The sequence below is a fragment of the Tyto alba genome, unplaced genomic scaffold (genome assembly GCF_018691265.1).
Source record: "Tyto alba isolate M040663 unplaced genomic scaffold, T.alba_DEE_v4.0 Super-Scaffold_28, whole genome shotgun sequence".
Lineage (NCBI taxonomy): Eukaryota > Metazoa > Chordata > Aves > Strigiformes > Tytonidae > Tyto > Tyto alba.
In genome coordinates this window covers 9,401,368-9,425,657 of record NW_024881302.1, presented here as the reverse complement: position 1 = coordinate 9,425,657, position 24,290 = coordinate 9,401,368, and the positions used below count along the sequence as shown (strand labels likewise).

The 24,290-nt window shown below is 39.4% G+C and overlaps 1 protein-coding gene across 1 annotated transcript in view; it reads right to left on the bottom strand.

Moving 5' to 3' along the window:
* Window positions 1-3,228: 3,228 nt before the first annotated feature.
* PDILT (protein disulfide isomerase like, testis expressed) overlaps window positions 3,229-24,290 on the bottom strand; it is a 28,490-nt gene continuing 7,428 nt past the window's right edge. The window contains 10 exon segments of the mRNA XM_009970774.3: window positions 3,229-3,300; window positions 5,055-5,144; window positions 8,928-9,109; window positions 11,079-11,199; window positions 13,241-13,438; window positions 14,373-14,498; window positions 15,469-15,579; window positions 16,313-16,450; window positions 18,708-18,841; window positions 21,792-21,998. Of these exon segments, the coding sequence (XP_009969076.3) occupies window positions 3,229-3,300; window positions 5,055-5,144; window positions 8,928-9,109; window positions 11,079-11,199; window positions 13,241-13,438; window positions 14,373-14,498; window positions 15,469-15,579; window positions 16,313-16,450; window positions 18,708-18,841; window positions 21,792-21,998 (1,379 nt within the window).

The following is a 24,290-nucleotide window of genomic DNA, read 5'->3' as shown; positions in this document are numbered from 1 at the left end:
TTGCTTCCACTGCTCCATATTGATAATAACCAAACCATCTTGACACTGCAAATTAAACCAGCTCTGCAGTTGGTGCACACTGCTATCTCTTTACTTAGTCCTGCCAGTCTTAATTGATAGGGTTTATTTATGTGCATGTGGAAATTTTTCATGATTAAAACCCAGTGATGTTAGTGCATTCAAAATATTGGTATTCATTTAGAGGAGCAAATTTGACTAATAAACATTGGCGAGCTTTTTTTTTGCATGTGTTTAAATAATTTTTAGAATGTCTGAGCACAGTTATAACGATGTACTCTTTAAAATTAAACAAATTCACTTCATGTTTAGACTAAAATAAAAGAAGTAGTGTTTGACTTAGCAAAGCTTGACGAAGGGATTCTGTTTCAGACATTTAGGGCTTAATTCTGCTTGTGACAGCTGAAGGGCCACTATGGAGAATGTTACAAATTTTCTTTATTAAACTGACAGAAGTTGGTGCAACAGGAGAAGTGAGTTGGTAGTGAGTTACCTGAATCTGGTTAAAAAACGTCTAAATTTTTGTTCCAGGAAAATACTCTGGAACTGACTTGGGTCAGAGGGAAAATGAGACAGTGTGCAAGTCCACTTGCTTGGCATGGAGGGCATGTCCTGCTGTGGTCGAGGATTGGAGAAAGCCAACCCAACCCAGCTAGTAACAAGGCAGACTTTCAACCACAGGAAGACTTGCCTTTCAGGTAGGCTTTTACCAGATGCTTTATAAAGTAAATTTGCAACTGTTGTCATGTGTCAGGGCATGGAATGTGAATCTGCACTTGGCCCCTTGTCTTGACACAACATCTGAGAGTGGCTGGAATAAAAATGAGAACATCATTTGCCGAGATGGCACATGTTTTCATTAATGCACAATCTTGCACCTTATAATAGGATAGATAGCAGTTTCAGGGTTGAGTCTTGTATACAGTGGGTAGATGCAGTGAAAATTAATTTTTTTCATTATCTTGAATGGTAAACCCATCTACCAGATACAGAATGGTGCTGAACATTGCTTGCTCCATTTTACTGTGCGGAAACTAATTAAAAGATTATAGCTTCTGTGTTTAATAGTTGTTCAAAATATATTGGTGATGCTGCTTGCCATTCAAATATCATCATGGTACATGCTGCAGAGGGAAAGCATGCTGATACTTCCCTCTCTTTGGGATTCAGTTCATGTCATTTGCTTTCTAATCTGATCTTCCAGGATATCAAATGAGGGCTTCTGTTTGTTAATGAATGCCCAATGTTAAATGAAAGTGAAATGAGGCCCAATAATCAACAATGATCAGGCTTACTTTGTGCAAGGCCCTTCTGGCAGTGTCCCAGAGAGCTCATGTTTGGTGTCCAAAGGAAAATTGACTTCTTCAGCTGTGTATAAGAGAAACAGTTTTGGCATACTTCAGTGGTTGAATTGACAAGTCATTGTTTCTGTGTGATATTTGTAAATAAAGTCTTCTTAACAAGGGTGGTGAGAAACACTTACTGTTAACTGCATCCCCCACTTTCCAGCTGGAGTGAGAGTTTTCACCCACAGTGAACTTAGGTTGATCTCTTTAAAACCAGTACACTGGTATCTGGGATCCCATGTTTTCCTCTTGCCTCTGAAACTTTGATTTGATTTGTACTGTATTGTACTTCTATCAAAAATTTGCTTTGTCCTAAAAACATGATAATTAAGCATTACTTGGCATCTTCAAAGAAGAATTTTGCTTTAAATAATAATAGCTGAACTGTGGTTCATAATTACAAGTGAAAGAGTGGGCTGCATCTCTCAGATCTACCATCCTGACTTTTAAGCTACAGTTTCCCTATGTAGCTTTAAGCTCCTTTTCCCCTTGGTGGTAGTGTTACTGGGACAGAGGAGGGACCTGCAGCTGCCAGAAACCTGAATGTGTGGAGCCCATCTGATCAGTGGTCTTCACTGATTTCAGATAGTCTAAGTAAACTGCTCAAGAAACTAGGTCCAAGACCTACAAAACCCAGGTGGACCATATTAGGAATGGTGATCTAGCACTGAACATGCTTCCACAAGAATCCTCTTCCATCAAGAGGATTTAATTGCAGTCCCAATGAATGTTAGCCCCAGCAGAGATTAAGCTGTGCCCAAGAAGTATCGACATAAATGGTTTTACTTTCTGTCTTCTTGTTAACTCATCATCAGTGAAGGCCCGCTGATGGCCTCATAAGGTGTGTGTTGCATGCTGAGTGCTATTTACTTGAAAGAACTGTGAAGTAAAGAGAAGTTAATATTTAATCTTAAATCTCTAAGTGTGGGTATTTAATTACACGTTGCAGCTTGGATAGAAAACAGGCCATCTGTTCTGAACTGTAAGTTTTCACATTTTTCCGCTGCTTACATAGGAAAGTAACTTTTTCACAAGTTGAGAACAAAGACTTTGGAAATCTGCTTTTGAAATTAAATATTAATAAATTATCTTCCTTCTCTAATTCTGTAGGAAAAGGTTCCAAATTTTCAGAATTATTTCTGCTTTATCTGGCCTCACAGGAAGAAATCACTGCTGTTCACCGGTTTCTCCAGCTGCACTTTTATAACATGTGTGGGGTGGTTAGGAGACCTAATGTAGCTAAAATGTGAATGATACCTGTGACTTTGTATATTAGATATGATATGTTTCTTACTGGAATTAAATTATATCTTGATTTCTGCATTTTCTACTGCTTGATAATAAAAAATCATGAACTGCCCCTTGGTGCCTCTTTGGGCATAGCCCCTAGCTTCAATTGCTTCTTTTTGAAGATCACTATAGAAATCTTCTTTGCAGTGTTAGTCCCAACCTTCTGGGAGCAGTTAATCTTCCTTGAAAACAGTAGGGCTGTCTTAAGGTAAATTGGAGAGCAACTGTTTGCAAACTTGTTGCAGAATTTTTTGAGAAAGAGTGGTTTTATATCTTTATCCATTTACCATGGCACATATACCTTTCTAAATGAGACCAGTTTTATTGATAAAAAAAGCATTATTTAAGCAAATTTTACAGTATTTTAAGAACCTATGACAACTGATCCCGGTAAAACTAAGAGTTAAATTGGATTCAGAAGAGTGGTCACACGTAATGAACCATTGATACTGAATTCTTTACTTTTATTTTTTGATCCAGCTGTGTGTTCACTTGAGATGATTAATTCTTCCAGTGAGTTCCTTTCAGGAAGGATTCCCCACAATCCTCAGAATTTTGCTTTTTCTCTGTATTATCAAAGTTCTTCTTTCTCTGTTATTACAGTATCGTTTCGGTTGAGATCCTCTTTGATTCCTCCCAAAGGATCCTTTTAAAAAAGGAAATGCAAAAGCAAAGCTGCTTATTACTGATGTTCATGAAGAGAATTTCTCTAGTACTTCTTTACTTCCAAATTTTTTTTTTAAGATTATATGAAATGCAGATTTTCATCTTTTCAAACCAAGGAACTTGAGGGCTTGTTAATGAGGTCAGAAGGACTGTAGCTGTTTCTAAAAGGTGTTTTGTTTTTAAACCTTTAGACTGGTTTATGGCAAAGCTTAGATGAGGATTTTTGTGAAGGTTTAATAAGAACTTGGAAAACCGTGGTTGGTAAACTGATGGGCATAAGACGGTCTCTTCTAGGCAATCTCAAAAGAAACTACCTTCTTACTTGTCTTGGTTTTGTGTTTGTGAAAGCCCTGAGGTGAGGATGAAGAGTTACTCCAACAGAGGACTTTCACATCAAGCACTGTACTTCAAATGGTCTAGTACTGCAGTCTTCTGGGAAAATTTGGTGGGTGTCAGATAAGAACGGAGAATGAACAGATGAGCAAATTCCAATTACCCTTTTTGCTACACAGAGCATGTTTTTGAATGGTGTTTCCTAAACCGTCTTTTTTACTTATTCTATAATGTTAAATAAAGCATGGAGATGACAGAATATACACAGTTCTAACATTGTATGTAAAAGACTGTGTGTAGGGCTTCAAACACATCACTAAAGAACATGCAACAGAGACAGACACCAAACATAGGCTTTGGGTATTGGAAAACAGAACTGTGCAATGACTGGGCAGAGCTGGATGTCTGATTATTCATTGCAGACTTCTGTGTCCTGGTATTAGTTTAGTCATCTCTCTCCATCTGTAACCACCTATCTGAGCAGTGAAATCAGAGGCAAATCAAAGCCTCTGGTGGAAGTAAGTCTGAAAACTCAAAACTGTTTGTCCACCCACAAACAGTTTCCCTACCAGTTGAAAAGACCATTAATGACAACTATTGCTTCCCTGTGGATCTATTTCACTTCCAGTCAGAATGGGCCCATGATTCTTATACTGGGTGGACAGTTTCTCCATCTGCATGTCAGTTTTTTTCTGTTGCTTGGAGCTGTCTGCATGGAGCTTGATCACTTTGTTCACTTACAGTATGTCTTTTGGAGTGAAGTGTCTGGGAATAAATAACAGGCTGATCTAGAACAGCTAATGTTTATCCGGTCTGATTTACAAAGGGGGAGAAGGAGTTGAGGAATCAGACAATAATCACAACCAGATTGCAAAAAGAGGGGACAGTGCCTGCTTTCACTTTTGGCCTTGCTTTATGAAGAAGAGAAGCTGCACTGAATGTAGCAGAATGAGGTGGACAATATTTGAACCCTCCAGCTATAACTGAAACTAACTTAGCTGGGGCTTCTTTTTTCACCTAAAGTCCTGACAGGGTTTTGCTTACACCTGTCAGGGTGCAGGTTCCTTTCTGCTATGCACTACTTACTGCCAGAATGTTAATGTAGTGAGTCAGTGATAACATAAGCATTGGGAGAAAAGTTTTTTGTGTGATGAAAACAAGGATGTGAGTGGGTGTGTGCCTGCCAGGCAGCAGTACATGACTGCAACTAGTGTGGTCATGCCAAGCTAGTCAGCTCAAAACCAGTTAAGAGCTGGTAAGAACCGCCCAAGCATTGACATGAGCAGCGGCTGAAGCCCATACGTGTGGCTATGCTATAAACAGTTCAGGTATGCCTACACAAGGTGTGAACATGCCTTGAATTACAGAGCAGATCAGTCAGTGTCTGGATGAAATGCCTACCTTCTCTCTTGGTTCTGGTTTTGTCTTGCTTTGTTCTTCTAAGAATTCAGAAAATGCCTCCAAGGTATGGTCCCCAGCATAGGCCACCTCCTGAAAAGAGTTTTAAAGTTAACTATTTAACTCTGTACAGAAAATTCTGGAAATAACAGCATAATCAGCTGGAGGATTTCAGTTCTTTATACTGACCAAACTCTAGATCTTGTGCTCAGTTTAGAATGCAAGGGCAGAGGCACAGCAGATTTCAATGTCATCTGAAACTCAAGTGTAAAGAAGAAATAGATGTATATCCCTAAGAAGAAAAGGATTTGTATAAAATACCATAACCATTATTGTATAATTCCAGTCTGGGATCCTGCCAACTACTGACATCAGTGTCTTTTCTGTGTTTAACAATAAACATTTGCAAGATACTTTGAAGACCAAAGTCTTTTAAGTGTCCAGCCATGATATCCAAAGCTTTCTAAAGATTTTGATGGAAATTCAAATTCTGAAAAGGTTTTGAAATACACAGTCCAGAATTATCAGCAGGTGCACAGCTTGAACAGAAGGAAGACAAGCAATGACATTAATTTTCTTATACTTCACCTTAAGTTGGGGGTTTACTGAGGATTTTCTTCTGAGGAAGTTTAATGGAAGAAGCACTTTCAGTTTAGAGCTTTAAAATTCTCTGAGTAGGTCTAGGCACCGTACTGTATTTTAAAGATTCCACCCACTCCCAATACCTTTGCTCTCTAGAAGTATGAAAGGTTCTTGCATAAGTCTTTTAACAAAAAGTTGTAGAAGCTCTTGTGCATGACATTGGGAATTGTCTGCTGTTCCGGAGTATATTTAGAAATAGGCAGAGTCCCATTCTCACTTGGGTTAAGCTCACTTACTCCCACTGCGACCAATAATGCTGTGTTATTTTACACTAGTTACTCTTATACCTGATTTGAGTTCAAAGGACTGTAAACAAAACACCTCCATTCTCTGTCGAGTTCACTAAAAGTATACACAGGTTTGAAATTTCTGTTCAGTAAGATATTCTCTTGTATTAAAACATGTGGCAGCCTTTAAGTTATTTTTTTATGTTTGCAAGTTTAAGTTTCTTGAGAAAGGTTATTTGATTCCTCCAGAGTTAATATTCTCAGATGAGTCTTGATTTTTATCAACTCTGATGGTGGCTGGAAAAGCAATTTCTCAGAGCCTGAAGACCTTTAAAGCCAGAGAAGCAGCTGATCTCTGTACTGGTTACTGAGGATATGTGTTTCATTACTTCTCATTAGAGTAATCCGTGCATAAGAGTATGTAAATGTTATTTTTCTCAATCCATAGAAACAAATAGAATCATCTTAAATCCATCTGAAAGACTACATGTTTTTCTCTTAAATTTAGAGTGGATGACACAGTTGGTGAGTTGTTCATCAGCTTCGCAGATGGAGCTCAGATGATGCCTGGTTACTCCCTCCTCCATGCAATTCATCAGATTCACTCTCTTATTCCTTCAGCTCTGGCTGTAACTGTTCAGTTGGTGCTTTGGGAAAGTGGGCAGATGCTTAAACACCCAGCTATAAGATCTAGGTCTCTTAGCTCATCCAACTCCACTTAACCCGAAGTGGCTCCTGATTCTAAAACGTTGTCATGTATCTAGTTTTGCACCCACTGAAACTGAGACAGTCACTTGTCATTAACTTCAAGAAAAGCTGAACCTGTTCTTAAACAGACTAAAGAATGACAGTCCACTGGAAAGAAGACAGTTCATAGCCTGAAGACCTAGCAGATACTTCTGTTTAGAGGAGAGTAGTATCTAATATAATCTCTATCAGGTGAGAGTACTTGGAAGAGACTGCATAGTGATGTGTTCTGCCCATGGATTTGCCTTTAAAGTAGCTGTAACGGTGTCTGTGATGGCTAGAGAACATGATAACCCAGTTCAACAAAACAGCTTTGGGTCATGTTATGTTGGCCACATTTCTCTTGGTTTTTCAGGAGCAGGTTCACCCTTCTTTACATACATTTTGATGTGCTTTCTAGAGTCTCCTTTACGTGCATGTTGATTTGCCTTCTAGAGTCTTCTGATAGTTATTTAATCTTTAGAGTTCCTACTGCTTCTGTGCTAGTGTTCAATTCGTCCTTAGTCCTTAAACAGTGCAAAGGATTGGTAGAGGTAATGGGAAAGCTCATGTGTTTGTGTTTCTAACACGAGCAAAATACCGCAGGCTAGAGGAGATGTTTGTGTGAAATCAAGGTTATATCAGGTGGTGTTGGTAGACTGTGTATATTTCCTGTTCCTCTTTTTCTTCATTGTGAACATACTAGTGTCTCCTCGGCTCCAAGCCCCTTCTATTACTCTTTTCATGGCCAGAATAAAGGAGTAGGATCTTAATTTTGGGGCATTGCCTATACAGTGAAAAACACAGTAGATACTCTGAGCCTTGGCATGTTATGATATTACATTTGTATACTGTGCTCAGACTTCTAGGAAAGGACAAGTATATATGGGAAAATTCCCGGTACAACTGCTGGTTGGGTAGGAAATAACTGAGTGGTTGCAGTGACTGTATATTAATGGCTTGAGTGTGTCTCAGATCATTTATGATAGTCTGTAGTGAGTAAAGATGTCTGTGGCAGGCTGTTCATATAGTGCCATAAGAAGGAAGGCCAGAACACTTGGATTTGCAAGACTGCAGTCATCTACAGCATATTTGCACCGGTAGTCAAGTACAAGTTAAAATCTCTGAAGTTGAGGGAACTAGTAGAAAAACATGGTGCACAAGAAAGAACTCGAGAATACAAATACTCTTTAATTTCAGGGTATTTGTAAGTATGAAACAATTCCTTAATAGTTACTGAAAATTGTTGCTGATATTTTTTGTCAAACTGACCTGACATTTATTATGAACATTTAATGGTTTTCTGCTTTTTCACATAAAGACTAAACAGTACAAGTGTGCAGGACTGCAGTTCAATTCATTAGAAGCTGTGCATGCACATCCGAGAGGAAAATCTCTCCCTCAAAGATTAAATGAGGACATGGGCAAATGTCTTAGAATTTAATTTAAGTTTAGGACTAAGAAGAAAAATGAAAAGCTTAGTAATGTCTTAATTATAACATTATCTTAGAAATTTTTTTTTTTTTGCTTCAGAGATATTTTCTTTTTAATTAGATTATCTACATAGCTGGAGGAATGTAACTATTTAATAATTTTCTTTCCCTCCTCTTTCAGCAGCATTTTCTGATTATTGTGTAACATAGCTGATGCATTAGGTAGCATATTGTAAAGATCATTGGACTTGACAAAAAATATTTATTCCCAGTTGAGGCTGTGATACCAGAATGAAGTAAAATTACTGGCATAAGTGTATAGAAGAAAGTTTTGGGATTTGACTTTTATGAAAATGTAGAGGATATAACAAGAGTAGTACCAGCATTTTAGAGGCTATGTTCATACCTGCGCCAGAAACAACTGGCACAGGGTAGTTCTGTGATGATACATCTCTTGTCATGGTTTGAAGTAAAAAGGCACTGCAGTGATTAGGAGGTATCTGTAAATTCACCCTGAGTTGAGAATGCTGCTAGAACACAACAGGCAGACAGGAGGTTGTTAAACAGCAGAATGTAAGGCTGTACTGACTTGTAGGTCCAAGCTGGTAAATGATACATGGGCTCTTGCCACGGCCTCACACATAGGAGAAGACAATAGAAGGGTTTCTCCTTTAATTCAGGTTCTTCGCAGCAATGAATCCAATGTTGGGTAGACAATGAATAAAGCTTTGTTGCCTGAAGGACTCCTTTCTCACTGTGACACGTGCATGCATGCAAACACACATGCATACACATCCCCCACTCAGTGTGCATCTGTGTCTCCACATTCTTCCCCATCAGTTTCTCACCTGGTAATCTGGGCCAGCAGGAAAAAGTCTGAAGAATGGATAGCGATCTAATCCAGTGGACAAGATGTCATTTGCTGTGATATCTATCTTTGCAATGATTATGTCTTTGCGACTTTTGTATTGCTCTCCTAGCTTATCCCAGATTGGCAGGAGTTTTCTGCAGTCATAGGACCAAGGGGCATCTGCAAATTGAAAAAGAAAAGTAAAAGAATAGAGTCTAACAGAAGAGCATGTGCTGGTGCAATCACTGGGACCCATTTAGCCCTTAAACTTAGAGTGTGCTAGTTTTGGCTGGGATAGAGTTAATTTTCTTTACTGTAGCTGGTATGGAGTTCTGTTTTGGATTTGTGCTGGAAACAGCATTGATAACACAGGGATGTTTTGCTGACTGCTGAGCAGCTCTCAGACAGAGTCAAGGCCTTTTCTACTTCTCTCACCACCCCAGCAGCGAGGGGGCTGGGGGTGCACAGGCAGGTGGGAGGGGGCATGGCTGGGACAGCTGACCCCAACTGACCCAGGGATATCCCAGACCATATGGTGTCATGCTCAGCACACAGAGCTGGGGAGGAAGGAGGAAGGGGGGCACATTTGGAGTGATGGTGTTTGTCTTCCCAAGTCACTGTTACGCGTGATGAAGCCCGGCTGTCCTAGGGATGGCTGAGCCCCTGCCTGCCCATGGGAAGTGGTAAATTAATTCCTTGTTTTGCTTTGCTTGTATGCTCTGCTTTTGCTTTACCTACCAAACTGTCTTTATCTCAACCCACAAGTTTTCTCACTTTCACTCTTCTGATTCTCTCCCCCATCCTACTGGAGCAGGGAGAGTGAGCAAGAGGCTGAGTGGAATTTAGTTGCTGCCTGGGGTTAAACCATGACATGAGGTTTTGGATTTCAACTGTGGTCAATCTCTACTTGAAACTTTTCACCTTTCATGAATTTCATGAGTTTTCATGTAGTGATAACTAGCTATTCACTGATACATTTCTAATAGCAGTGCTGCTTTAGCTCTGTTTACCCTTTTATGACTGTAACGAACATACTTGTCATATGACTTTGTTGGACAGGCATGCCAGATAACCAACGCAACCCAAGTAGGTTTTGCATCATTCCCATAGTGAAATACTTGCCAGAAGCAGAACATTCTTTCTGCATACTAAAATTAACTATGTTCATAAACTATGCTATATTTACTCTAAAAGGAGGAGTATAAGGTATGGTGGTGTTTTGACTCTGAGCACTGCACTCGTGCAGGTTGGTAAAAAGGCAAACTACTGAGAATCCAGTATCCCCTTAAGTAGCATACAACACAGTTTCAATCCTTCAGTCATGAGAACAATGCCTATACTCAGCTTAGATGGAATTAAAATTTCTGGGTCACTTTCCTGAATATGCTACATCCTGTTTATCAGCCTTTAATTTCCAGAGGACTTGGTTCAATTCCTGCTTTGTTGATGCTGAAATGTAAAAATGACTTGCATGAATTAAATAGCTGCAGCCAACAAAGAGGATTGCAGGAACACACTACCTTTAAGAATTTCAGGGAAATACAGGTAGTTGTCTATGTTAATGCTGCATGTTTGCTCTACTGAAGTAACTAAGGCAGAAACTAATCCCTGTTGGATGGTGTAGGGACAAGGTAGTGGTTTCTTTCTGGGAAGATTCAAGCAGGAAAGCCACTTCCTTGCAGACAGAGGAGAGTAAGAAGAGTTGGGATTTGCTAAACCACAACTCCTCTCTGGGATTTAATCCTAGAGCATTATAACCAGACAACCTCACTTAACTCTCCCTCTGTCCTTAGAAGACAGCCTGACTCATATTGTATAGCAAGTTGTAATGTTCCATTGTACAACATGATGTTCTAGTGTAATTTTGTCTTTCAACACTAAGATTCGATATGGACAAAACTTGACAAATATTTACTTAAGGGATCCAGTGTTATTCTGTGCAACCCTAAGTCAGCAAAGGTATCACAGTATTTCCATAGATAAGACAAAATTTTTTCTTCAATGTTTTCATCGAACAAAAATAATTCATTAAACTTGGTTTCTGTAAAGTGCAAAGATTAGTTTGGTATGTAAGCATGAGCTTTTGTTTTTCAGTTCCAATTGATCATGTTAAAGCAACTTAAAATCTGAATACAACAATAATACTTACAAAACATAACAAACACAGTCATGGTCTTATTGAAGACAATCATGTTGAAATTCTTCCCAACAAGCACTTTGACAGGCAGCTTGTCCCAGTCCTCTGGAATTTCTTCACTAGAGAGATGCAGCTAAGCAGAAACAGAAATACTGCTGTGAAAGTGCAGGAAGCATCATGAAACTGTACTCCAGCTCAAGTTAACACGAGACTGATGGGACATTTCTCTACCTAATGTGCACTATTACTGTGTGTTATTTTTTCTATCTCTATATCCTAGCCAGCCTTCACATGCTACCGTTTTCTCTCCCCTCAGTGAGGAGCTGGAGTCTCACACCCCTGCATAGTTGATAGTCAGAATTACTTGTCCCTCTCTTGAATACAGGCTGCCTAGTAGATTGTCTGAAAATGACCCTTTGGAACATGTTTGCATTCACTGTCCTGAATTCTTGTTGCCCAATGTTCAGAAACTAGACTACTGAATATCTTCCCTATTGTAGGCTCTCAAAACTGATGTAAAGCACACAGGAAGGTGTTCATTGCTGCTTAAATCTCTGCCTTCATATCTTGGTTTGGGCTGAAATAGAGTTAATATTCCTTTTCAGGGACTAGATGAGTGCTGTGTTTTGGATTTAGCTTTGGGTTTGGTATGGGAAAAATGCTGATAGCACACTGGTGTTTTCAGCTGCTACCAAGACTTCAAGGACTCTCTGACTCCCCATGTCCTGCCCGTGCACAAGAAACAGGGAGGGAGCATGGACAGAGCACCAGACCCAAATTGGCCAATGAAATATTCCATATCATGGAACGTCATGCTCACTATATAAAGGAAGGGTGGCTGGGAAGGTTCTCTCTCACTTCCGGGATTGCGATTGTGGGATCTTGGTATCTTGGGGTCGCTGGCCGGGAACGGGCTGGATATTGGTTAGCGGGTGGTGAGCAATTATGCTGTACATTGACTGTTTATATATTTCTTTTTGTTTTCCCCCTATCATCGTTATTGTTCTCGTTTTATTACCATTATTAAACTGTTCTTATCGCAGCCTGCGAGTCTCCCTTCACCCCTCTAATCCCCTCCCCCATTCCCAGGTGGGGAGGGGGAAGGAAGGGTGATTAGCTGTGGTGGTTGGTTGCCCATCAGGCCCAAACCACAACACTTCACCACCAATCACAGTCCCTAAATGATTCCTACAGTTTCCTGTATATTAGCTGGAAATTTCATATCATAGAGTCATAGAATGGATTGGGTTGGAAAAGGAACCTTAAAGATCATCCAGTTCCAACCCCCGCTCCATGGGTAGGGACACCTTCCACTAGATCAGGTTGCTCAAAGCCCTGTCCAACCTGGCCCTGAACACTTCCAGGGAGTTTTGTTTCTTTTACTCCACAGACTAGTAGTAGAAAGGCACACATTCCCTGTGGAAGCTGTTCCCTGGTAGGAGTGTGCTGCTCAAGCAGATCTTGGTAGAGATGAGGCAGCATCCCCACCTCTTCTGTCCTTTTGCCCTTCCTCCAACATTGAAATCAGGATCTACTACTCAAATCTCTCAAATTCTACCTTTTTTCCTCGTGATGGAAACAAAATTAAATCACCCTGAAGAGTACTGAATAAGCAAAACATTTTAATGCATTTTTCATGTGAGTGTGGAGGATGATGCCTCATTATGACAACAAATACTGTACTTACCAATGGGAATGATACCCCCTGTGAAAACTCACTCAGATAAACTTCCCTACAATAAATACCAAATCTTTCTCCACTCTGAAACTGTCAATTTTCTATTTACTGGACTTCTCTGTAACCTCAAAATCTGTGTTTGCATCTCTCTCAACTAAGGGAGTGAAATACCTCCATTATGGTATTGGAAAGATTGAGACATAGGGAGTTTTTAAACCAATAAAATACATAAGCTGATATCAAATAAACTATGGGGCCATAAATTATTTATCCAGTTTTTACACAGGAGGACTGGAGAACTTTGTAATCCACCTCAGTTGTTAAATAAAGATCAATACTCTGTCAAAAACTGTAGATGAATGCATTAGAGTGAGAATAAATTAACAAACTGATGATCAGAACAGCACACAGTTCTAATTAAAAATGGGATGGTTTGCAAATTCATTAGTGTTTTAGCTTGTGTAGTAGAGGGGCGTCTCATTAGTAATGGACATACCTTTGCTTTTCCATGTAGGTAGCTCTGGCAAAATTCTTTTATGTTCTCCACAGTCACCTCATCTGCAGGCATTTTGTACCTTGCATGGCTTGTCAGATTTAGGATTCTCACAGCAGGAACATCAACTTCCCTGATGTGAAAATACTCAGAAATTCGTCCATTCCTTATTTCATTAGTATCCACCAAGACAAACATTATCTGATAATAAAGAGAGAGTCATAGATCTGGTTGAGTCTTCCAGCTTTGGTTTAGCCATTTTAGAGAAATGGACCATGGAGCTTGGCAGTGGGTTAGGATCTAAACTTAAATGCGTGGAATTGTGTAGAACCATTTTCTGGTCTCAATCCAACAAACAGCAGCTCTGTGAACTTTATCACGCCTTGATCCTAGTTAATAACAAATGCTAAAGCAGCCAAAAGGAATAGCGATTTTTTTTATGTCTTTTCGCAGTGGTTTGCTATCACCTGTTTTAGTAACACTTCTAAATTACCCCTCAAAACTCTTACTGCTCTTCCTAATAAATCTTAACAGGATAAAAGAACTAAAACACCTGTAATCCATCTATCTTTACCAATACTAATGTGTGATATCCTATTACAAGATGACTTACCATTCTTCAGTGTCTCATATACTTGGATCAGGAGTGATTGACAATGGAAAACTGAAATACTTCTGTGTATTGTGACTGCCTATACCTGTTTATATACATGCAAACACATGTGCTGCAAACAAGGCTATGCAGTTGCTTTGCAATATTTCTTCGGGTTTGTATCTGGTTCCAGCTCTTGGTTCAGGCAATTCTCTGAGATCCTCATGGCAAACTATCTTTGGTTGGAAGTTGCTCTTAGAAAGTCATATTTGTAAAATCAGAAACAAGATTATTTGAAGCAGCTGGAGTTAGTGTTGGCTTGTGTGATCTTTGTTTTTTAAAGAATAATTTTCAAGTGAAATTTCTTTTTCAGCTCATATCCTTAACAAATTCAAAGAATAGTTACTGAAACTGTTTTTAAATGGTTTGGTAGACTTAAAAGATGGACTGACAACAGTGTACTTTTACTAGTAATGTTGGTGAGTGGGTTTCCATTGATCTTTTGGTATTCATATTTGCAAAGCAGGATTCAGCATTACAAACCTTTCCTCTAAATTCCACAGCAGCAGACTTGTAGTTTTCATAAATCATACTGAATGTCTCTGAGTTCGTTGGGGTGAACAGCAGGATGTGATTTTCAACAGGGACATCAAAAATCTTCACAGATGTCTGGGAAACAAAAGAATCAACATCTGTTCCACTCTTTGTAAACAGAACAATGAATCAGAGGCTCAGTGTATCAGTATCATTCAGTTCTGCTATTGCAAATTTTACTTTTTAAGACTCAGTTCCTAATCATTTCTGTTACTGTTGGATTTTTTTCTTTGCTTTAAAGAAGATAAAGTGAGAAGAAGCAGGAGCAGCTGAATGTTTTCTCTGTTCCAGGAAAAACCTCATCATTATTCATAGATTTTTAGTCAGAAGGGACTGTTGTGATCTTCTAGTCTGACCTCCTGGATAACACATACTGAAGAATTAATGAATGCTAAAGATGTGCTGAAAGTAAAAGGTGGTGTTACCCAGGGAGGCCCAACTACAGCAGCTGCAGGAGCTAGATGTGGTTGGGGTACTTCCTTCAGTTCTGGGTGGCATCAGCAGTTTACATCTCCTTCCCTGCACAGGCTGCCCTTTTTCTTATGCCACCCCATGATCAGAGGCAATGGGCTGTACCCTGGCAGAAGGTATTTCCATGTCTTTCCCTTCCTACCTGCACTAGCAACAATTATTGCTGGTTTCTTTCTTCCTTGTCTTGGTCCAGAGGACCTGGTTGCTGCATGGGAGCGGAAAGGTTGGAGCCAGGATTAGGGACTGACCTTCCAACCTCCCACCTTGCTGCAAAGCTCAGGCCTTTGTGTTGGCTCCACAGGAGGGAGGTGTTTGCATGTTCAGGCAAGTTCACTGTTTGGCCAGCCATTCCGAAATGACATCCTGCCAGAGGGAAGCATCCTTTGGCCTGGATTAGACCAAGAGCTGCATGTTGGGTTCCGCTGGTGTTTCTAGATGTGTTTAGGGCTGGCCTAATCTAACAAGCACACAAAATTCTCAAGCAATAAAGAGCAGAATAGCTCCCTACATCTCTTTCTGCATGAGTCCCTGTTTTTCTCATGTGACTTTTGTTAATACAGTGACATACACATACCTCAAGATTATATTCAGTGACCAAATCCAAGGTAAAGGTTTTAATTAGCCTCGTTAAATCCAGTTTGTTCTGTCTGCCATCTTCAAGCACTTCGTTATGCACAGGTTTTCCCTTGGACAAATAGTGAAGTTTGTGAGGTTGTTGGCCTTAACTATAGGAGCAAAAAGACTGTCTTAACTCTAAAATGTTCTTTTCAGTTTTGCTATTTTATGATCCTCAGTAGCTGAAATTCCATAACTTGTAAAATAAATGTCACAGCTAGATTACGAAACAAGATTATAGATAAAATTCAAGGTACAGCTGACAGTTTTAATTTGCTCAGTAATCTTAACATACAGATCTTTTCTGTATCTATACACACTGTGACATACACTCACTCAAGACGTCCTTGGTCTGACTACTTCACAGCCTAAATGTTGGTGCTACTTCTGTGTAATTTTGTTCTCTTTGTTGGCCACTTCTTCTATTGTGGATTGGAAGAGAAGCAGACTTCTGGCCAAAAAAAATACAAAGGAAAAGAGTTGAATGTCTGCAAAACTGACTGAACCTGGCAGCATGTGTTGATTAATGTGAGTTGGAAAATAAAGCCATTTTATGCAGATCCTTAAGTTTAACTGTGGAGCCTGAATGCAGGCAGCCAGATTGAAAATATCAGTTGTCCAAAGGTTTCTGTTTGCCTCCTACTTGTCTCTCTTGTCTGTAAATGTGACCTTTTTTGTGTTAAGATGGTTGAATTTCAACTAGGAAGTTATTTAACCTGAAAAATTCCCAAACTCTTTTTCCATAGCCCAAAGCTGCCAAGGCAGCTTGCTGCACCTTGTCTGCTAGACTTTTGTACTCCTACCTTTTTAAACACAACCAGAGTGTTCTTTTGGATGCCATAGTTAGCACGGACCTCCTCGCTGGCTGTCATCCCAAAAGGCATCTCTGGCACATCTCTTGCCGTCTCACAGAAAACTTCCACACTGTCATTGTGAAGTTCCTAGTCTCAGAAAAAGTATTTATTGAAACTGGGTCCTGTGTCCTGCTAGGATGTGCAGGAGTGAGCACTACAGGTGAGGCAGGCCCCAAAAGGCTTGTGTGATGGAGGAGAGTATAACTGTGAAGCGGGTATAGCTTGCTGTCATTACCTCCAAGGGATGATCTTCACAACAGGGGAGATCCTAGGAGCATTGTGACACCACTAGTGCATTCACCTTTCCAACTAATGTTGGCTGACCTGGGTCAATAGGGGTGGTGTATGGTCCCCTATGTCCCTCCTGTGCTAATCTCATCTGCCCTGCACTCCCATGGCATTTCCACACTCTGCAAAGACTTCTGCAGATAGGTAAGGATCATGCCAACAGCTGCTCCCCTGCTGCAGCTTGTCTGTGCAGCCGGTAGGATGTGATGGATTAGAAAGGAGGGCTCTCTGCTTGCAAGAGGACCTGACTGATGTGTTTGGTGCTTTGACTGAGTGCTCTTCAAGGCAGGGACCTTGACTCTTACATCTGTCAAATAGTCACTGTGCTGTCCACCCTCAAACTAATAGTAAATAAGCATGATGAAAGGCAACAGCACTTCCAGATTTCACTTAATCAGACAATTATTTCATGCTAGATGAATAGTAATTTATATGCTGAGACTTCCCAGCACATCCTGGCACTCACATTTGTGAGCAATCTGTGACTAATAGAAGGCTAAATGCAGTTCTTTATTTACTTGGACACTATTTTTTTTGGCTTCCATCCATTAAATTTCTGACATGCCCTAGCTCATGCTCATCTATTGTCATTTCAGCACCCTAGTGAAATCACAGAATCCAGTCAAACACATCTGCAGGCAATATCTGCTTATCAGCGTGGTTCAGGGAACTCTTCAGCATCACTGTGATAGCAAGGGCTTCTCAATCTGGCCCAGCACTGGAAAACTGTCTTCCCTCATAAACTGCTGCAAACAGATTGCTGCAAAGCAGAATTCTGGGCACTCAGAGCATTTTCACAGTTTGTCCTATTATGCTGTATGTGTTCACCAGCTCTGTTACTATGGGGCATTTTGGTAATGAATCCTGTTTTCCACATCCAAAAAACTTGTACTATCCACTGTAGCCAGCTCATTTGGGACCTTATCAGTTCAGATATGAGTCTAGGCACCATGCTTTTAACTGGGCAGAGAGATATCAGCATAAAAGTCCCTTTAGTTAGAGAAAATCCTTGATTGAGTGTTTTAGAAATTAAAGATTTCAAGGACACATTGAAAAAGCAGGAAAAAACTATTACTATTTTACTGTCTTCTGACTGCATGCCTTGACAGATAAAATTTATTTTGCACTGATTGAGTATTGTTCTGTGTCATTTAGTCTCAAATCCTAAGAGCCTTATTCTGCTTGAGAAACTAGTAGGAATTTGCTTGAGAAAGGACTACATGAATTGGATCATATACAGTATAATATTTTTACTTCCTATCCATCAGATTTCTTAGCTGTCAGGAGCTAAAAAACACAGTTAGCGTGATATTCATGGACCTGTGCTCTGTCCCTCTGAGTTTCACTGAAGTTGTTTAAATTATCAGATGGAAAGATGAAGAAAAGGCACACCAGTATATTAGACAATATTTACTTCTTTTTTATGGACTTAAGCAAGAAGGGAACACTCTTTCACCAGAAAAGCCTGCAACTATTCATGTGTATGATTTTACAAGATGTTTGAATAGATTTTTGGATCAGTTACAATTCTGGGCAGGGATTACAACTGTTTGTATTTGGAGACTCCAGTAGCAGTATAACCCACACAAGAAATTGATTAAGTCCCTCAAAAGAAAAAGATAGTGTTAAGTAAGGATCGGTAGGTCAATAGTTCTGCGCTCTTCTCACCAGGCACCAAATTTGGGATGGTTTGGCAAAAGCCCTTTCTCTGAGGATACAAGAAAGTCTGCTGTGACCAGGGCTGTGCAAACACTGCTGTAGCATCATGATCTCAGAAGCTGCTCTCAGAGTGGTAGGTCCCTGTGCCAGGGTACCTATTCAGGAAAAGTGCTGTGGTGTAAGATGTTCTTATCTCTGCCTGGGGTGCTTATCTATCTGTGAAAAAGTAGATAGAAACAATTACATTTAAAAAAAAAAAAAAGCAGAGAAAAATGAGGGCCTGGGTTTTTCAGGCGAGTTCTAGGTCTTTTGCATGTGTGGGAATTGGTGGCAATAGCAAGTAATTTATCCCAAATATGGGACAGAAATCAGCCTTTTGAGTTTTCCAGTGAATTACCTTAAAAAATCCAATCACTGCCAAATGGTCAGCATTTATGATGGCTTCAGCCTGATCAGTAGAGTTGATTAAAACAGTGCTAGGTCCTGTTCTTCGTTTCACCCATGTAATAAAGACTGAGGCCTGTCTGACTCCTGTGGAAGGAAAAGAGAGTTAAAATGACCATCAAAATGAATGGCAGAAATTTCTGTGCAATCAGGATAGTGGCAGTGGAGGTGCAGAAGGATGCTGGATACAAATGGACTTGGACTCCTTAGGACTGAGGTCAAAGCGGATTCAAAGTGGGATTGAGGCATCCAAATTCAATATCAGGTTCTATTCACCATTTGAACTATTGCTGACTCTAGAATATCAGTGGTGGATCAGTACTGTGTTCTCTGAGACCTCTGCAAATGGCTGCGTGTCCAATTAACTGCTTAATCATATATGGAGAATAGAAGTGAGGAAATTCAGACAAGTAGAAAACCTGTCCTGCAAGATTTCATGTGTCCCAAAATCACAGTAAGCCATAAAGAGCTATCGACCTGAGGTTTAATCCAAAATGGCTTCAAACCAATTGCAGATTTTATTGAACTGTCTGTTCAATTAAATTAGGTGTCAAAATTGTTCCTTCGGTGCTGCAGAAGGAATCTGATAGGCACAGAGACATGTTAAAATTCCTCTGTGGTGCTGCAGCTTCACTGTTCAGTTTAGACATAAGAAACAAAGTTGAAGTGTCAAAGTTGTACTTTAATTCTGGATTGTTCCATCTTTTGGGTTCCAAATTACTGCTCCCAGTTTTACTGAGATTATAGTCAGTCTGTTTATTTGGTAAATTCCCTTCAAGCTTTCAGGAGTTTTAGGAATGTGGAGTCTCTTTAAAAAATACATTTTAAAAATCATAGCTATGATGTTTTCAGGGGGATTGGAGCCATGAATTGAGGTTCAGGAGATGAAAATGTCAGCTGTAAGATAGCCCTTTCATTTCTGTATGACAACCTTGTTGGACCAGAGCAAGAGTCCAGCAAAGGGTTAATGAAAATTATATATGAAAAAGTCTGTATGGTGTGAAGCGCTAGAGTCAAGATGTACACTACAAGTGGATTATCAAAGACGCAAGTCCCAGTATTATGCATTTTAGCAATATGACAGGATCAAAATTGAGTCAGACCATTTTACTGCTGTCAAGTCATCTTGCAGCAGGCTGCGCTGCAAGTGGTTTAAAACACTATTTGTTTTTTTAAGGTGAAGCAGGCAAGCATCTACTCTGGAGTGTATAGGCTTCAGAGTAAAGTGCAGAGCAGTATCTAGTGGCCACATAGTGCTTGATTTACACTGTCTAAATGCAGAATTGAGGTCTTGCAGCTTATGTAAAGTGATATAACCCCTCAGCATATTTTTCATGTGGTTAGTCTTTCTATTGAGTTGCTTTAAACAGCCTGTGTAGCTTGTTTCTACTGGCCAAATTCTGGCCATGGAGTTGTAAACGATGATTTTACAAAGCCTAGTATTTGGCTTTCATACTATGTCCATTGTCAGGGCAACCATTCAAAATTCTCTCTTACATAAAATATTAGAATTCATTTATTGATTTAAGTGAGATCTGCAGTTTCTTTTGTGGTATGAAGTATATACTAAGTTCTGCATGAAAAGTCACTGGGTGGTCGCTGCGCATTTTCAGTTGCCAATTCTCAATGGTTTAAAAGTCTTACACAGTAGGTGAGATTTTACTAGTTGTTGTACATAAACATTTACTAGTCAACAAAACGTAATGTAAGTCATTATTGGTGGCACCTGTGCTCTAAACAGTTGATGCCAGCTCATACAAATTGCAGAGCAGAAGGTGGTTTCCTAACTTCTTGCATCTTGCTAGAAAGTGTGTTTTATGTAGCAGCTCTCTGCTGAAGGGTGACATGTGTGTTGTGTTATGATACTCTGTATTCACTGGTTCTCACAAGCATACCTGTCAAATAGGTTTAACAGTTTAAAGAGGTTTTCTTGTCAATGCTATAGATTTAATCAGAAACTGAAGGTAGGTGCTTTCACTGTCATGTTCCAGCACCTCTAATAAAAGTTCAGTATGGCAAATCACGCTTTCAGTGGTATTTGTGCAGAACCTGCTGTTTGCACAAGTCTAGATGATGGGAACTTGGTAAGAAATTCAATAGCAAGGAGGAGCAAGTTACTAAAAATACCGAGGATCATTTTTCAGCAGCAGCAGCCACAGGGGGCTCAGCAGTTAAAGAAATCAGAGCACTTGGTTCTGTACAGCTTGGGAGGCAAACTTTAGCTTCCTTTTTTTGTTGGTTGTATTAAACTTGTGACTCAGCTGTATCTGCTCAGAGTACACTAACAGATGCTTGGCCAAGTCATGCAATTTTTGTCAAGTCTGTAAAAGTTCATAATTTTGGGTAAAAAAAAAAATTTTTCTTGTATGTACATTCAGCGAAAGAAATACTCTAATAAGGCCTGGATTTCCCAGGATTTCTCAAGTCAGACTTATTCTACTATTGTTGTCTTTCCTTAATAACTTTCCATAAAGATTTCAAATCATTCCATGTTTTTTCTGAGCCACGTATGAGCTCCCTCTGATGTCTAAATTGCAAAATTCTTTTCCTTGGCTTACGAAGTATACTTGTATATTAAGGAACCTAGCGAATTCACAATTCATTGTTAGGTGCACAGAGTATTGCTTCATCCTACATCTGTAAGCATGCTATCCATGGGAATTGCAGTGAACTAGAAGTGTAAATGGAGCAGATTCGGCACCAAATTCTTGTTTGGCATAATTAATTTATTTATTGTCATTGTAGTAAATGGGAGTAAATTGTCTTGGGGTGGTTCTCTGTGCTCAGTGGAATTATACCAGAAATTAATTTGGTTGTGTGAACTAAATATAGAGAATCATATTCAGTTATATGTTTGTAAGATTAATTCAAATCCATCTTGTATTGGTACAGAGGTAATTGTATATTTAAAACCATGGGAAAAAACAGTTTGGTACCTTGCATATTCTTTATCTGAGCCTCTCTTCTCAGCAGCGTAATAGATAGGTACATCCTGTCCTTACATATCATTACCTTATCAGTGCATAAGATAGTTTACCTTTGCAGTCTATGGGATTTTCCCTGCTGCCATCCACAAAAAATTTCACAGTAGGAAACTGTTGAATATTAAATTCTTTTCTCAGATCATGTTGGTGTGTGACATCAATTTTGCCAAACTGAATTCTTGGAGCTTCTTTTTTAAGCTGTCGTGCGGCTTCAGCAAATTCTTCAGACAAATTCTGAGATGATTGAGATAAAGAAACATCTGGAAAGGGTCAACCAAAAGCAAATAGGTTACATGGGCCACAACATGCAGGTTTCCAGTGGAGGTAGTTTTGTCAAGTAGTAGCTGAAGGAGTTGAATGAGGTCTTTTATGACTCAGAAATAAATCAGAAATTATCTTTACTTTTTACTTCTTTGTACTGATGCTGATTATTCACCACCCCACATGTCCTTGGACCAGTCACAGTGAACAACTAATAAGATTGCAATAGTCTTCTATTGGGAAGAAATGATGTGGAATTAAGAAGTACTTTGACTGATTGACTGACTGTGCTGGATTTGAGTTAAAGAGAGGTAAAGGGTAGAGTTGGATATTACTCATTACATTAGGACTCTTTAATAAGATACCATTTTTGTAAGCACTTCACTGAGGCAAACCTTTGTAATGCAGAAACTGCTTTTCCAGATAAGATAAGGAGGAGGGAAGGAGAGCAACAGAATATGGTCTTTTAGAGACTGGAAATGTATTTCTGTATGCCATGCTGTGTGCCAGCCCTTGTCTAGCTCAAATAGTAGTTGTGTGTTTGGAGGAAGGAGAAGTGCCATCCTAGTTTGGGCACTAGAGCTGTAGATTATATTAACATGAAAAAAGGGCAAGAGAGAGAAACTGGTCACACATTGGCTGCCCTGTATTCAAAGTCAAAGAGGTAAAGTACTGGAGCTTTACAGTTTTGCAATTTGAGTTGAAAAGAAAATTAATTTGACTTGCTTTTGATAACATTGAGATACCCTATCTTGTTAAATTTGTTTTATTATAAAGAGAAAAAAACTTTTTTGTTAGATTCTGCACAGAAAATTTTTAGTTTCATCAATATAATTTTCAAATAGGAACAGATAAAAACATCCAGTTAATCTTGGCTTCATATGTTTATGTGTGTTCTTCTGTGTATATATGTGTGTGTGTATATACACACATTCAGATATATACTTACCCAAGCACATACACATCTGCACCAAGGCATAAATCTAACAGAGTCTTTGGTCCTTTCACAAAATTACAGATGCTCTTCTCTACAGCCTACCTGGTGAACAGGTAGTTCACTAGTTGGGTAATTATGCCCAACATAATTATAACCAAAAAGTGAATGAACATTTCTGTATAAGTTCTAATAAATGAAACATGAAACCACTAATCTAACTCAGTGCTGAGTTACATTTCCTGCATTATTCATCATTATCCCTGCTCTGAGTCCCAGCCATCAATCATTTCCTTCCACCTAACTGGTACAGCAGGGAGTATAAAGAGTAGCATTAAATAATGTTATTTTCTCAAAATATTAACATGATAGGTCCTTCCAAATTCTGTCACATATAAAGCCATCTTGGCTTAGGCTCACAGAAACCCTGGCATTGGAACAGCTGCTCCAACTGCTAACATGCCAAAGGGGGTTCTTGTTAGTAGAACAAAACTTAGTGTCTATTCAGGGGACGCTCAGATACCATGGTTATGAATAGAAGGTGTTTCTCTCAATAAAGCAAATGACCCTTAAGGCATCAGTCCAGAGCAAGTTGTGTTCAAATTGCCTGTAAAATTACTGTTTCATCAAATAAATTTATTTCGGCTTTACAGAGAGATTTTCAAAGAGCTTTTATCTTAACTTCTAATTTCCTTTTTCCAAATTATAAAAATGGTTTTATGAACCTTTTTCCCAACATGTTTTTAATGTGTTATCTCCTAGCACAGAAAAAGTTGGAGTAGCATCTCCAGTTGTATCTCGATATGCTCTAGAGGTAACTGCAGAAAACCATGCCATCTATTAGAAGTTCTGACCTGTGAACATAAGAAATAGCAATATAAAAATACTGCTGCTTCTAGGGACACTGTGTGTTGAGTCTCTATGAAATATCTTTGCTTAAAATGATTGCAAAGATAGGTGGACTTCTAAATAAAACATGGGGTACTTGCTATGCAATTTAAGTAACCACATATGGCTGGGTTAGCCCAGAACAGTTAGACCAAATTATTGGGCCTTCCAAGAGGAAGGGTGTATGGCTCTGGACAGAGTGCTGTTGGAATAAGGAGCAGGAAGCCACATTTCAATTAGAGAGCCAGCACCTCTAGCTAATTCCAAGGCAATGTTTTACACCAGAGGCAATTTCAATATAATGGCTTTTTTCTAATGACCTAAGGTTGCACAGGTGTTTTACCACAAGTGGGAATTTGGAAGATCAAATACTTACTGCACATTGAAATGGGACTGTCTTGGGAAGGGGCAGAAGAAATTGTTGGTGAAGTCCAGGCACAGAAGCTGGAGCTACTTAGAGGCTTCCCAA